The sequence below is a fragment of the Polyodon spathula genome, chromosome 2, assembly GCF_017654505.1.
Source record: "Polyodon spathula isolate WHYD16114869_AA chromosome 2, ASM1765450v1, whole genome shotgun sequence".
NCBI classification, from domain to species: Eukaryota; Metazoa; Chordata; class Actinopteri; order Acipenseriformes; family Polyodontidae; genus Polyodon; species Polyodon spathula.
The window spans coordinates 18,447,616-18,462,675 of NC_054535.1; the positions used below are offsets into that span (position 1 = coordinate 18,447,616).

The 15,060-nt window shown below is 36.9% G+C and overlaps 1 protein-coding gene across 7 annotated transcripts in view; it reads left to right on the top strand.

Annotated features, from left to right (window-relative positions):
- LOC121330963 (C-terminal-binding protein 1-like) overlaps positions 1–15,060 on the top strand; it is a 101,689-nt gene that overhangs the window by 48,290 nt on the left and 38,339 nt on the right. For 2 of the 7 annotated variants that reach the window (XM_041278009.1, XM_041278019.1), the window contains exon 2: positions 806–878. The exons of the other annotated variants lie outside the window; for them this stretch is intronic. In XM_041278009.1, the coding sequence (XP_041133943.1) occupies positions 833–878 (46 nt within the window). In that variant the 5' untranslated portion in view covers positions 806–832. The remainder of the gene's footprint in view (positions 1–805; positions 879–15,060) is intronic. 7 annotated transcript variants of the gene reach the window in all.

The following is a 15,060-nucleotide window of genomic DNA, read 5'->3' on the forward strand; positions in this document are numbered from 1 at the left end:
CTCCAACACCAACAGCTAGGAGCAGTTTCATAACTTTTAAACGTTATTCAATTATTCAAAAAAAAATTAATTAAATCAGAAATTTGAACTCAAATCAAGAGATATCTGCAGGGCTTGAGCTTTTTGGTGTGTGATCCAAAATATACAAATATCCAACTTGCATACTCTCAGCATCAATACACTAAGTAAAGTACAGTATTATGAATAGAGGGGTGTCCTGAAAAAACTTGATAAACCACGTTTTAATTTTCCATAGGTAACCTGTACTTCATTTTAACAACCAAATACAACTTTTTTTAAAAACTAAAATGTTGGTGGGTTATTGAGTCAATCCACCATATGTTTAATTTTCCAAGACAAATACATTTGATAGTAGAATATGAAGACAAAATACTTGAATCTGAAAATGCGGGATTAAGTTGAATATTAAGTAAAACATTGATCTTGTTGCACAATCACCGTATCAGGTTTTATGATGATGTTTCAGTGAAGTACCCGAGTCCACCCAAAACAAACAAATAAAAAACAAAAAAAGTTTATCATTTAATACAATATTTTTTGGCAGTCAAAAATATTCACAGAAAACTTCAAGCTCTAATTATTTGCCACTGGGAAATATGTATTTATATATTTCATAATGTTGTTTTTGTAGTGCTTTTTACGAGATTATAATACTCACTGTCACCCCCTAATGAATGAAATGATGGACAGTTTTAGGACTAAAACTGCTCCAAGTATGTTCTGTACCAAGTCAATATGTTTGTTGTACTTTGTCTCTGAATGTGTTGTCCATTGTTTATTATAGATATTTCAAACAGAAAATCGCACTGAGATGGAAAATAATGCCTTTCAAAGGGGTGCTCTGTACATGGCAGCAGGCAAGTCACAATTTTAATATTATTAATGCCCTATATGATGTAAGTTACAGTGCACTGCATCGCTGGACTATTAAAAATGAAAGGACGTTTTTGCAGTGCCCCGAAGGAGGCCATGCACAGCACTTTGCCATGACATCATCATTCCCTAGTTGTCTAGGGACAAATGTGTGGGCAAATTAGGTGAGGACTTTGTCCATGGAAATCACCCAACGAATCGCCACCTTTTTTACTGTATGTAATCCTCTTAAAATTAAAGTACTGTATTTTCTTGTAACTTGTTTTATATTTACAACATATTCCTACTATGTGTATAATTAAAACATATATATATATATATATATATATATATATATATATATATATATATATATATATATATATATATATATATATATATATATAGTTTTTATGAATTGTAGGTAATTAAATGTGCTGATTTTAAATGCGATTAGGTACGATTAGTCTCTCTTTGTTTTTCTTCCATGCCTGAACTGAATTTGCCACCACTGGATGAAATTTGCCATGAAAGTGGTGCTGATGTTGGCATGCTGTAATTTTGTTATTAGGTGATTTATATAAAAAATACAAATAACTAATTGAATTACTAATTGCACAAAACATTAATTGCAATACAACCTTAAATAGCTGTCAGGTCCAGCTAAGATTTTATTTTTTTTTTACAATTTAAATATGTTTTTCTATATTTTTTTATAAATGTATTTATTTTTAAATCTGATTTTTTTATTTTGGGTGGTTATGTGTTTTTGTTTGAAATTAAAACATGTGTAAGGCAACCCAACACCTTTATTTATGCATAAATATGACCGCATCGCCTTGGGTTTCATCATGGAGAATTAAAATGACAGAACCCTATCCCTAATCCTTGTCTTCACCTTATCACCAAGCGAGTGAGCTCATATTTTAATTAACCACAATGAATCCCAAGCACAAGGGGTCATATTTTGCCTTGGGGTCTCATATGTGTGACTATATGTTAGTTAGTTAGTTGGGATAAATACTTATATCACAACTTCACAATAGCTTCACAAATTCAGTTTCAAGCATTGTATTAGAAAAGTACTGTCTTTTGGTTCTCAAAATATTATAAAACATTTGCTATGATCCAGAGAAATCAGGACTTTGCTGTAAATTCCGGAATAGTCTGTAGCACCCATTTTATTTTGAATTTGGAGAGGTTTGTTCTGCATATTTATCATCATATACAACTCATCAGAAAACAAATTGCCAGATACTATACATGTTTTTTTTTTTTTTTTAATCAATATAATGGATGTTTGTATGTTTTTAAAAAATAAATAACAACTTGAAATATTATTACTGAACAACATACAGTATGCTTTCTCTCTTGATTTTTCTGCCACCAATTAAGATATAGAAAGTAGCATGACAGCAAAGTGAATTTAAATGGTGCATGCTGGGCTGTCAGAGTTTCCCATTATTGGCTGCTGCCTGCTGATAGAGACCTCAGTTGATAGGGAGGGAAGGGGAACAAGTTTCTGTCTCTGCAGGAGACTATTGCTGGAGCTTCCACAGCGTGCCTGGACGCCCAGATCCTGCGATAGATTAGATAACCATGCAGGGCGTAGTGCCACTTCTAGAAGTGTCCCATAGTGAAAGCATAGCAAAGTGTAAGAAAACAGAGTGAAAGAATGGTAAAGTATAGGTAAGCATTGTAAAGATCAGTGAGGTATGGTAAAGAATATTTAAAAAAAACAAAAAAAACATGGCAAACCCGAGTGAACTGTGGTAAATGCATAGCACAGTATAACCATTGGGAAAAGTTCAGAAAATACTGTGTAAAAATATTGTTTTAAAAAAGGGGCCACTATATAGTGTGTGTGTATAGATAGATAGATAGATAGATATTTTATGTATGAAGACGTTTTATATGAATTACCATATTACAAGAATGTTCAAGATATTTGGGTAAATTAACATTTGTGCTTACTTAATCCTCATAATACTGTCATTTCCAATAGATCATACATTTACATTCCAACAAGGGGGAGAAAATACATTTTGGAATGTGGCCAACCTGTTTTATGGCCTCCCGCAGCCTTATTAGCCCAGTAAATTCCAAAGTATGACAACCTGGTGGGGATTAAGAGTTATTCCAGTCTGTTATTTCCCTCAGGAAGTGACACTGCACAGAACTATTTTCCTGTAAACAAGCCTAAGCTCCCTGATAAATTAAACTGCCACTGGTGTCACTTTTACTCTCCAGTGGCAGTGTGTGGCATCAGCTTAACCTCCTCTTGCCTTGGGATGTGTTGTTAATTATTGCTGAACTTTCAGCTGCTTTCTGGTTTTTTTTTTGTTTGTTTTTTTTGTATTTTTGTCACGACGGCAATGTTGGGGCTGCTGCCTATGGGAAAACTTGGCCTTTCACCAAACTGGCTATTAGCCTAATTGTTTTCTCGTAACATGTTGTACTATAAGTAGGGGTTAGCAGAAGTACAGCATTGTATGCTTGTCCTGCGCTCTACTGAAGCATGCATGCAGTTTTTCTACTATACATTACTTGCAGGGTTTGTTAATTTCTGTTCTGTATTAACCTTTTTATGTCGTGGTTTCCGTAGTGGGAAATTTTTACATTCAAACCTATTTGGAACCCCACTGAATCTGGATTATTATTACTGTTAAATTCAAACACTTTTTAAATAGGAATTCAGATTTAGCATCACACTACCTGCAGTGAATTTTGGAATATATTGTGCTTGAAATCACCCCAAACTACAGTAGGATAAATCCCCTGATAAAAGAATGGGATTTCTCGCGGATTCCTCTAATATGGACATTCAAATGAAATGAATGAAACTACAGCTTTTTAAAATGCAAGCGCTACCCTACATACTATATCATTGCTGTGGTTTTACTATTAAGTATTAATTGCCTCCAAGTTCACTATGCTGCGCACATTTGTGTGTCACTGTTTTGAGTTAGAACCCTAAGGACCTAAAGAAAGCTGATGCATGTATTTCCTACTCTGCATTTGGCTTAACTCATCCAAAAAATTCATAAATTGCACACTGTTTCAGTGCACATGTCTTGGTCAGGAAGGGATTGCTTTATTTAACAGATGTTGATTTTTTTTTTTTTTTTTTTTTTATATTCTACCCCTGCAGGAAAACATGCAAAAATACAATAACTGGAAATGCTGTGTTCGCTAAAATTTAAAGCTATTGACCGAGAGCCAGGAAGTGCCGGGCTATTCGCCCGGTCTTACCTACAGTACTGTAGTTCACTAAACTGTGTAAAATATAAGTAAAACCTGACATCTTGTTTGCACTTCTCTTGGTAAATCATTTACATTTACTTTATGTATTTTTCTTCAGATAATCAAACATTTTAGTCTGCTTAACCTGATGGCTGTGTGTGCTTTTCAAGAAGCTCTTGTACTGGGCAATATTTTACCATGTACAGTGTGGTGGTTGCCGAACACTGCATGAACTAATCTTTTTGTTTTACTGCTTGCTGCCAAATCGAAAAAAAAAAAATCCATGTTATATTACAGGTGTGATGCTTGCATTTAAATGTGTTTAACAAAAAATAAGAATTGACTACAGTAACATGGGGTAAAAATGGACAGCAATTAACTAAATGCATATATGCATAGTGCCTGTTTTAAAATGGTTTCTGTATTCAGTTAAATACCGGAAGTATTCTAGGTGCATTGTGTCAATTAGTTTTATCTGCCTGACTACAACCTGCTACAGTTCAGTAATTATGTGCTCTGGAGTGATTCTCCAATACTGTATGTGCCGTTTATCTACTACAGGCGCACTAATAACGATTTGCTGTGTCTGGAAACTCCCACTATGCTGCCTGACTGGCTGAACACTTTTGAAATGCAATGTGCAGAGTGGGTAGAGATTAATTTGGCTTGTCATTCATTACTGTAAACGAATTGACTTGGTACAGTAGCAAAGTCAGTACTGTAACATGATCCACAGCTCTATACACAGCAAGATGATGGTATTGTGTTGTAGCTGCAGATCAGGAAACATATTTGTGAAACATTTAGATATCCAAGTCAGGAAGTCTGTTAATTGTATGTACTTCATATACTTTGATCTGTACTTTTAGTACTATTGCCTCAGTCATTCAGTCACTTAGTGCATGTGCAGTGCTATCTCAATATATGTGATGGTTCTCATGGACTACTTGTGTCATGCACAAATAAGATCAATTGGTCATTTAATAATGGACTATTTTATTAAAAGACAAGACTAAATGGAATAGGTGACCTGTTATACATATCGCATATTATTCAACTTCTTTAGAGTTTATACGTTTTAAACAATTAAAAATTCCCATCCCTACAATGAATTGCTGTATGTTTTATGCTTTTTGCTTTGCATCATGATAAAAACAATACATACCTCTATTACGATACGATATTTAATGTAAAGAAAGTGTCATAATTTACTTATACACCCTTTGTTATCATTAGATACCAGCATGGAAGCGTTCTTTCAAAGTACATAAGCTGTGTTTCCACTTCCCAATGCTGCCTGCTAAGCTATGTGCTCAGGTGTGTCTTGTTAGGTTTGGTGCTTCTGAGCCTCTAATGAACAATAATCGCTTCTTCTGGCAGTTGAGAGCAAATTTGTATTTAATTAGAAACCTGTGCTGAGAATTGAGAGTCTAATGTGAAACTGATGGTTCAGGAGTAATCAGGGGTTAAGCACAAACCTTGCACAAACCGTTCATGAGAAATGGCGTTCAGAAGAGTGTTTGTTGAAGTTTTGGAATTGAAGAAAAAAATTAATTCCCCCATCTGCATATTTGCTAGTTAAACGAATAAGAACAAACCGTCACATCTCGTTGGCTTGGAGTTCCTAGAAGGCAGCAGTGGAGTATTGCTCATCCTCTAAGAAAAAGGATAAATATACTGAAGATCAATGCAGTAATTACAACATGTAAAACAATAAGTGTATTGAATAATGTGTAGACACATGGGTAATGTATTGTAAACAGAGCACAGAATGAATCGGCTTACTTTACATACAGTAGCATAAATAATACAAATCTGAAATGCGTTCTGTAGAGCCCCCATTGCATATTTACCGCTTCAGCATGCCAGTCTAATTATAATGGCACTCAGTGGCACTGGAGGGGGTGTTTTAAAAATAATAGCACAGCTTGGTAGATTAATTTGGTTTCATCATTTAGTTTTCTGTACAGGGGGTTTAAAACTACACCGTAGCAGTCTGCCAAAGACCCCACACAGATTGCCGAAGGGGACGATTACGTCTTCTTTATAATAAGTGAAATAACAAACTAGCAACACAATATGTTATTTCAGTGAAAAGTGTAATTTTTTTGTCCAAACAAATGAGGACATTAAAAGGCATAAATGTAGAATATGTTATATGTTGTAATATATTGTGTTTACATAATTAATTTATAGAGAGAGTATTCAAAAGTATTCAGACCCCTGACCAATTCTCTCATATTACTGAATTACAAATGGTACATTGAAATTTCATTCTGTTCCAGGTTGTTCAGGTTGGTTGGCCGATGTTTGTGGACCACAATTTTCAAATAGTGCCACAGATTCTCAATGGGATTGAGATCAGGACTTTGACTGGCCCACTGTAGGACATTCACCTTTTTGTTCTTGAGCCACTCCAATGTTGCTTTGGCCTTGTGCTTGGGATCATTGTCCTGGTGAAAGGTGACTTTCCTCCCAAGCTTCAGTTTTTTAGAGGACTGAAGCAGATTCTCTTGCAGTATTTTCCTGTATTGCCGTGGGCTTTAACTGTCTGCTGGTGCAAAACACGGACAATTTAATACACAGGCAAACACAACACAAAACATGTAACACGTCCCTTTTTCTGAGCGCTCCTCTCTGTCCTTCTCTCCACCGAGCTTTACCCAAACGAAGGAAAAGATCAGCGTTACCCTGGCCCCTATATGCAATCCCGTATGACATCTTGGTAAACGGTTACAGCTGCCTTATTGCTTGCAGCTGCCCCTCGTTTACCTTTAAGGTCAGTACGGTCTTACAACAGAGTCTCGCTTCTTTCCAGGCTGACCGACTTCCCGGCCCCGGCAACAAACTCGGGCCAGCCCTTCCAGACATTTCTCCTCCCGTTCTTTAGCGCCCTCACAGGTCGGGAGGGAGATTTACCTCCAGAACTCATTGTCTTTCCGTCACACACTCATATAAAAACATTGAGCACTTTTACATCGGTGCTTACGAGTTTCGACAAATCTGTCTTCCTTAGAGCATATCAAACAAATGTGTTTGCCTCACCCTATATTCAAACACACACACTCCCTCACTTCTGTTTGATTGCACTTTAATAATCAATTGTCAGATTAGCTGTACAATCATGCAATTAGAAACAACAGAAATTCACTAGTTCCCTATACTCGTATAGTTTATTCAACATGTTTTTTTAGTAACAGACTACAACAAAGATGCAATGCAAAATGCTGTTATAATACACCCTGCAAAAAAAGAAACATATCAGATATTTTTTCTTCACTCTCTTAAGAATTGCACGTATGCAAGAACAACAAAGCATGTGAATTATTTCCAAAATTAGCACCATTTGCTTAAGACTTGCAGTATTCACGTGCATTCACTACACATGCAACATGCCGAGATGTGGCTGTAAAAGGCGAGGGTTCTCAACTTGCATGTCTTATTGGTGTTCGTTGCAGACACATTTGAAGTTATGCCTAGACTTTCGGAGACTCAACGGAATAATGCTATTGGACATTTGGAGCACGGTGTCTGAATGTTTCCCAGAGCACTATTGGACGACTTTGGCACCGATACAACAGCGTTAAACAACACTTGACCACCCAAAATCCGGCAGTCCACGTGTGACGACGGAAGCCCAGGACAGATTTATACATCTACTTCATTTACGTTCACCACTGCAACCTCTACAACATCTGCAGTACCAGAAATGCATACAGTTTCTGACCAGACTGGGAGGCAGGTATCCGAGAAACAAGGTCAGTTAGAGGAGTGATTCTTGCACCACAAATTGTCAACTACTACTTCAGTGGTATGGCCCATACAAAGATAAAGAAATGTAGTGCTCAGTGATGAATCCAAATTTCTGCTACAACGTGCAGATAGAAGAGCCTGGGTATTCAGGCGACGTAATGAACTGGGTGCGACAGGTTGACAGATTTGGTGGTGGGAGTGTCATGTAGTGCGTGGCAATCTCAGACAGTGGCAGAAGAAAGCTTGTTCATGTTCAAGACAACCCGACAGCTCAGTGCTATTGTCATGAGATCATACGGCCTCATGTGATCCCAGTCATGAACCATTGTACCGTCATTTTTCAGCATGACAATGCACGACCGCACACAGCCCTAGCCACCACAGCTTTCCTCACTCAGAACAATGTTCAAGTGCTTCCCTGGCAGGCTCGATCACCAGATCAGAACTTCATTGAGCATTTATGGGACGAGCTTGATCGACGTCGCCCTGAGCCACATATGAACCAAGGCACTTGAGCAAGAGTAGGTTGCCATTCCTCAGCATGTTATCCATGTTATTTGATCTGTGGACAGGAGATGTCATGCCGTCATCGATGCCAATGGTGGGCATACCGATTTCTGTTGACCTTGAATTTTGTTTGACCTTTGAAAGTGACTTTATTGAATAGCTTAATGATTTCTGTACAGGTTAAGGTTCTTTGGAACTGTCTATTTTACTGTGCAAACTGCCATACTAATGCTATAAAAAGTACATTCTAAACACCTATGCGTTTCTGTTTTTTGAAGAGTATAAATTGAATCCAACAAAAAAAGCTTACTTAACATGTTTCATATTTAGTAATTGGTTCCCAATAATTCAGTTATAATAAATAATTTATTTGATTCATTCAACATGAAGTATTATTTAGAGGTCGACAATTACATCATATTGTTTAAACGCACAGCCATATAGTTAACAGAACTAAGATTAATTTGCGATTTTTAATATATGATGTATCAGTCTTTTCACCCACAAGGTTAATTACATTAAATCAAAGGACGTAGGTTGAGTTCCTCATTCAGTCCATACGATTTCAGTGTTTGTGACGTTGTCATCCAATATGCTTCTGTGTGTAGTGGTTGATTAACTATATGCCCCTCTCTAGCAGATATTAACCTTTTCAATACCCACATAGCACAGTGAGTTATGAAAGTATTACCAGTGAATTAAGGACAGTCACGACTGGATTGGAAAACATTTTTCTACCTACTGATGTGGCTTCCCTGAGGTGCGTTTGCTGGGTGTTGCAATTTAATGGGGTAATTTTTCGTCTTGGTGAACAACAATGTATCTTCACAGAGGTCACTTTTTTTTTTTTTTAAAGCAGTACAGAAAATGGTATTTATTTTTTTATAGTTTTGTTACAATACATACTCTTGCTTCATGGTGAGGTCTGTTTAGTCTCGGTGGCTTAATTTTAAAAGAAACAGTGTGCTTGGTGGATAGTTATACTGTCATGTTACGACTCTACCAATAGCCAGTGTAGGCATGCTGAATTAACTTAGAACCTTCTGGAGGGTTGGAGATGACCGGAGCACATCTGATTCCCAAAACCGCACATTTTTACCTTCTAACACTAACTGATGCATGGGGGTTATCTGTACAATTTGGTTACTGCATCAGTCTGTTTTGTAGATATTTTATTAATGTAGCTTGGTTCTGACAGCTATGTCCAAACCGGGTTAATCGGTTAAAAAGATAACATGTGTGAGATGCTAAGAAAAAAATGTTAACTAATTTGATTTAAATCATTTTCTCACATCTTGCATCAGCGCTTAAAAACTTGCATTGGAAAAATGCTCTGTTTCGCTCTGTGTTACTGATTAAAGTGATAAAAAATGCTGCTTTATCAGAGAGCAAGGCACCCTCCCAACCCAGCCAGATGGTTGACAAGAGAAGGCATTAGAATTTTTTTTGGGCTAGTCAGCTCTTCTTTGTGTCGGTGCTTACAACAGCACTGTTACTTGAGTGTAATGGTTTCCAATTAGCTGGGGGGGGGAGTCACATAAGGTGGCATGTTAACAGTGAGTGGTTTCCTTTTACATTGCATTTTATCTCGATCCTTGGTCATGCACCACACTCTGTACAAAACTGACTTGAACCTTAAACTGTGTTTGTCCAGAGAGCCCTGGTTGACTGCGATGGGACCAGAGTAAGGGTGGATATGTAAAAAGGCAGATAAATGAATCCTGTTTTAAATACGGTTATGCACAGCTGTATCAATTACTATATTCACAATTATTATTGTTTTGAGATTCAGTTTGTATTGGGGAGCTCCCCTAAATCCCTTGTTTAGAAAGATAAAGGGTATTGATGCTTTTGACAGAGTAGCTGTCTGCTGTGTGGGTGTGTGCATTCGCTGCTGAGTGACAGGCAGGAGATGGAGATGGAGGTTGAAGTTGATATGCCCCGCAGGCAAACGGGATTTATTCATATATCAACACACTGAACAGCTGTCGTCACACTACCAGCAATGGCAGCGCATGGACCACGTACAACAGTCTACAATCTCTGAACTAATCTTTGTTAAATAATAAACTAATGTTGCTGAAGAGATTGATCATGGCGGATATGTGACGGGAGGATACACAACAGATTACTGTACATAGTTTAAAAAATCCATGCAATAGGAAAATATTGTACATTAATTCATTTTATTTACAGTAGTTTATCTACAGTAGTTTAACCTATTTTACCTATTTTTGTTGTTTTTTTGTTTCAAACTCCATTAGTTTCATAGCCGGTCTTTAGTTTTCATACAGATGAGAACCACACAGTGCTACATCATCAGTGGTGTCCTAAAGAAACAGGCGATTATGCTCTCAGAATGCAGTGTGGAGTATAAGTTACTGCATTTGACTTTGCTAGTTGCACTACAGGAAAGCCCCATTATAAATATGTAGCCTACAAGTCAAAATGAAAGGGGTTTAATGCAAAGAATGAGACAGTAAATTGCCTGCGTCATATAATGTGCCTTAGTAAAAAAAAAAAAAAAAATAATAATAATTGCAGGGTCACAATTAAGTTCAAGTAACAATTCAAATAGTTGGCAGAAAAACGGAATAATACAGCAAATTTATACAATACATATTTCCTTTTAATAAGCAACCATGTTGAGTGTAATTTATTTATTTTTTTTTCATCCACACAGCTTTATAGTATAGATTTTAATTACCAATCCTGAGCTTGGAGCCCATGTTAGATTTATTTTCTTCCCTTGGTGGAACTGAAAATATTGTTGCAATTTGAATGTGACCTTTTTATAAATCTAAAAAAAAAAAAAAAAAATAGAGTGCGGGGGAAGGCATGTGAAAATCCATTTGTTTCTCATTATCAGTGTACAAAAAAAAACTGTGAACAACTCTTATGTGTCTGTCTCAGTTATTGATGTTTTGTGAAAGTGCCTTGGATAACTAGTTACAGCAGATTATATTGCTTTTATTGGCATTAAAGGGAGGCTTTTTTAAAAGGTGTAAGCACTGAAATAATGTGCTCTTGCTTCTTGTAATGCAGGTACTGTAGCGCAAAGGGGCTTAGAAGTTCATATCCTGTGTGCTTGTTTCAGAACCCACAGAATCTTGTCATTGTATAAAAACAAAAGCAACAGCAATGATGGGTGTTAATTATCTTCTGAATACCCCGCCTTTCACAAGGTGGCTAACCATGCATAATAAAACACAAAACTTAAACAAAGCTGGACTATTAAAGTACGCTGTTCTGCTCATATAACCACGAGGCTGGGTGCTTGTTTAGCCTCCATTGAATACCTGTGCGGTGTACAGTTCAGATTTGTTTTCCCAAGGTCTTGACACCAAACTGAGGTTCCCCCTTTTGAGTTCTTTTTGCTGCCTTGATGCATTACATCTGGCCCAAATTGTTTACTGTGAATAAACAGCTGAGCTAAAAAGAATAAAGGCATGCAAACAAGTTCGAATCTGTAGCAAATTTAAACATTCCACATGTAAATATACACACAGATGGCCCCAGATGGTAATTGGAATAGTTTTGTTTAAGTAAATAGTGGTAAAAAAAACACAGGCGATAATATAAGGCTTATCAACACCTTTTTAGTCCAACATTAAACAGCTGAATTCAGATAATTACTTTTCTTAAGTCAAGTTCTGAATCCGCTTAGCAGCATGCCATTATTTGGAACAGTGCTTATGTGTTTTAGATTTTTTTTAATGAATACGACATAGATGAGACAAAAATTTATATATATATATATATATATATATATTATATATATATATATATATCTATATATATATATATATATATAATATAATACCTGCACCTGGTACCGTGGACCGATGGTAACATTTATCTCGGTCCACTTCCCATAAATTTCTTTCGTGGTCAGACAAGATCGAGACCACACACAATCGTCGGGTGAACCACTCACAGTGGTCACATATTGTTTCTTTTTAAAACCTTTTTGTTCTGTGTTAAGCCTGTGTGGTTTGTTTTGTTATTTGTCAGGTGAATGGCTTGGTTGTCCTGCAAGCTAATTTAGGTTCCTATGTTTGTTATTTTAGAGATAGGTGTTTGTTTTTTGTTTGTTTATTAAAAATAGCACGTCAGTGCTTTTTAAAATTCAATTCTGTGTGCTGACTCATCTTTAAAGGGGCAATGAACAACTGAGTGCCGGCTCGATTACAATATATATAATATATAGAAGCGCATCAAAGCTGTGCTGAATAGCTTAATGCTGTTGGATGTTGCTGTTTGCTCTAAGTTTCAATGAAGTTCTATTGTCTTGTGTGCGTTGTATCATATTCTGTGTCTATCTGCCAATCATGACTTTCTGTATTGCTTTGCAGAGGCCATAATGGCATGCACAGTATTTTTGTGTCTGCTTTAGCAAGTAGCCCATGTTGTTTTACTGTATCTCATTATTACAAAACAGCAGCTACCACTGAGGTGGAGCTTTGTTTTTTAGCAGTGGCTGAAAAGGGGCTTTGTGGTTTAAAGCGAATGGATCCTGTTGGAAGCAATCAACAGGAAATGTTATATAACAAGCCCTTTTTCTTTAACTTAGCTTCAAGTGCTGTACACACCCCCTCGATTTATTTTAAGTTAGCGGAAAGGAGGACTGTAGCTCAATTTTAAAATGATAATAAATGATGAAGAGGTTGCAATTCAAACAAAATTGAATTTTATTTGCTTATGTGTGTGGTTTTTGTTTTTTTTTGTTTAATGACTCAGTTTGCCAGGGTGTAAAACTCGGATTTATAGGTTAATTAAGTAATATAGGGGGTGGAACAAAGATGTTAGCTGGTTTAGAATGGCTTTTGTTGTGCACACCTGTTTGTGTTATAGTTATTTTTTGTTCTGTATATGCAGTGTATAAAAAGAAAATATGCTTTTTTTCGCAAATATCAATTTTCTCTCTTTTGAGGAATTGTTTTTTCAATCTTTATTGGAGAGTCCTGTGTACTTTGCACTTTGAGCCACCTGGTGGCCAAATGCTGTAATGGTGTTGTATTATGAACTAGAGTCAGCACTTGGCTGTCCCTTATCCAGATACATGCAACTCAGCCCCCATTATATATATAAAGGGTTAGCTTTGTCAGCTCCTTTTGAGGTTCAATAAAGTCCTCCCAAATTCTTCTTTGTTGTAGAATAAATACATTCATAGTTTTCTTCATAGTTCATTCCTTTAATCCATAGGATTATTTACAAGTCTTCCTCTGAAATGCAATATATTGTATTTGTGGCAGTTGCATGATTGAGATACAAAAGCCCCACTTTTTTTTTTTAAAGCAGAGTTCATCGATCTGTCTCTTCCGTCCCCTGCACAGTATTTAAATGTGTGTGTTCATATTAAGTGTGATTTTTAAAAGTGCAAAACAACCATATTAATGACTAATTCTTAAACTCGTTTGGTTGCACATAACTGTAAAAGGGTTGCAAACTAGGGTACAATAGAACAATATACTGTGTAAATAACATTTCAAATAGAAAATGCTACCTGTTTTGTTGCATGCTCTGTTTCAGATACCTAAAGGATAAGATTGTGAGTTGTTTGATGGGGCTTTCCAACATGCATACAGCGCAGTATATACAGTGAATTCATGCATGCTTAACTGGTTGTTATTTCTTTTTAATGTGTACTGTATATGTGGCGGCAGGCTAGTTACTCTTATTCTGCATCCTTGTTTTTAATAAACAGAATCAAAGAAAGAGAGCGTCACGTCTGAGGCACGTTGGACTCGGCTGTGCATGTCCTTCATTGAGGCAGTCAATTGCTATGTAGCTGATTCAGAGATGCTTTAGACCAGGGGTTCTCAACTGGCGCTCCGCGGCCCCCTAGATGGCCTTAAGGTTTCAAGGGGTCTTTCAAAAATAAACCAGAGAATGTGTTATTTTCCCAGCATGATTATGACACTCTGAAACGTATTTGCTTCAGCATGTCATAAGCATGCACAGAAATGAACGTGTTCTCTATGGTGTAATAGGGATATTTCAGCGGGAGCACGACAATGGAAAAATCATTGGAAACGCCACAATAAATACCAGATATGGATACATTTCTTATTTGACCATCAGCATCAAAATAACAAAACCCACAGAATGTTGATACAGAACTTCCTTTAACGAGTTCAACCATAAGGGCTGAAGAGCAGCGAGGAAGTGGTGTTATGAGTAAAAAGCATAAAGCCATTATTAACCCTGCAACTGTGGGCTACAAACCCCATTCGTTAGAATATTGAAGTTAAACTGCCACCCTCTGTCCTATCAAAGCTGTTAGAAGAGCTCATTGACATTGACAAGTTCAGTGAAATGATACTGGAGACATTTTGGTGTGAGTGCTCCGATGAACACAGCACTGCTGCTTCTTCTGCAGCACTGAGAGTGTTGGTCCCATTCAGTACAACCTACTTATGCAAAAAACAGATTTCCAGCCATGACGTCAATGAAAACAAAGTACTGAGCCAGGGTGAACATTGACTATGACATGCATGGGGGCTTGGCGAAGATACCCCCACATCTTGACAGAATTGTTGCTCAGCACCAGCAACAAGTTTCAGAAGAAAAAAGGTTGAGAACCCCTGCTTTAGACCTGCTCTTCTCTGTTGGCATTGTGACCTGTCTGACCTGGATGTGCTCCAACCCTCAGTTTTATATTCCCATGAATCTCTGCCTGAT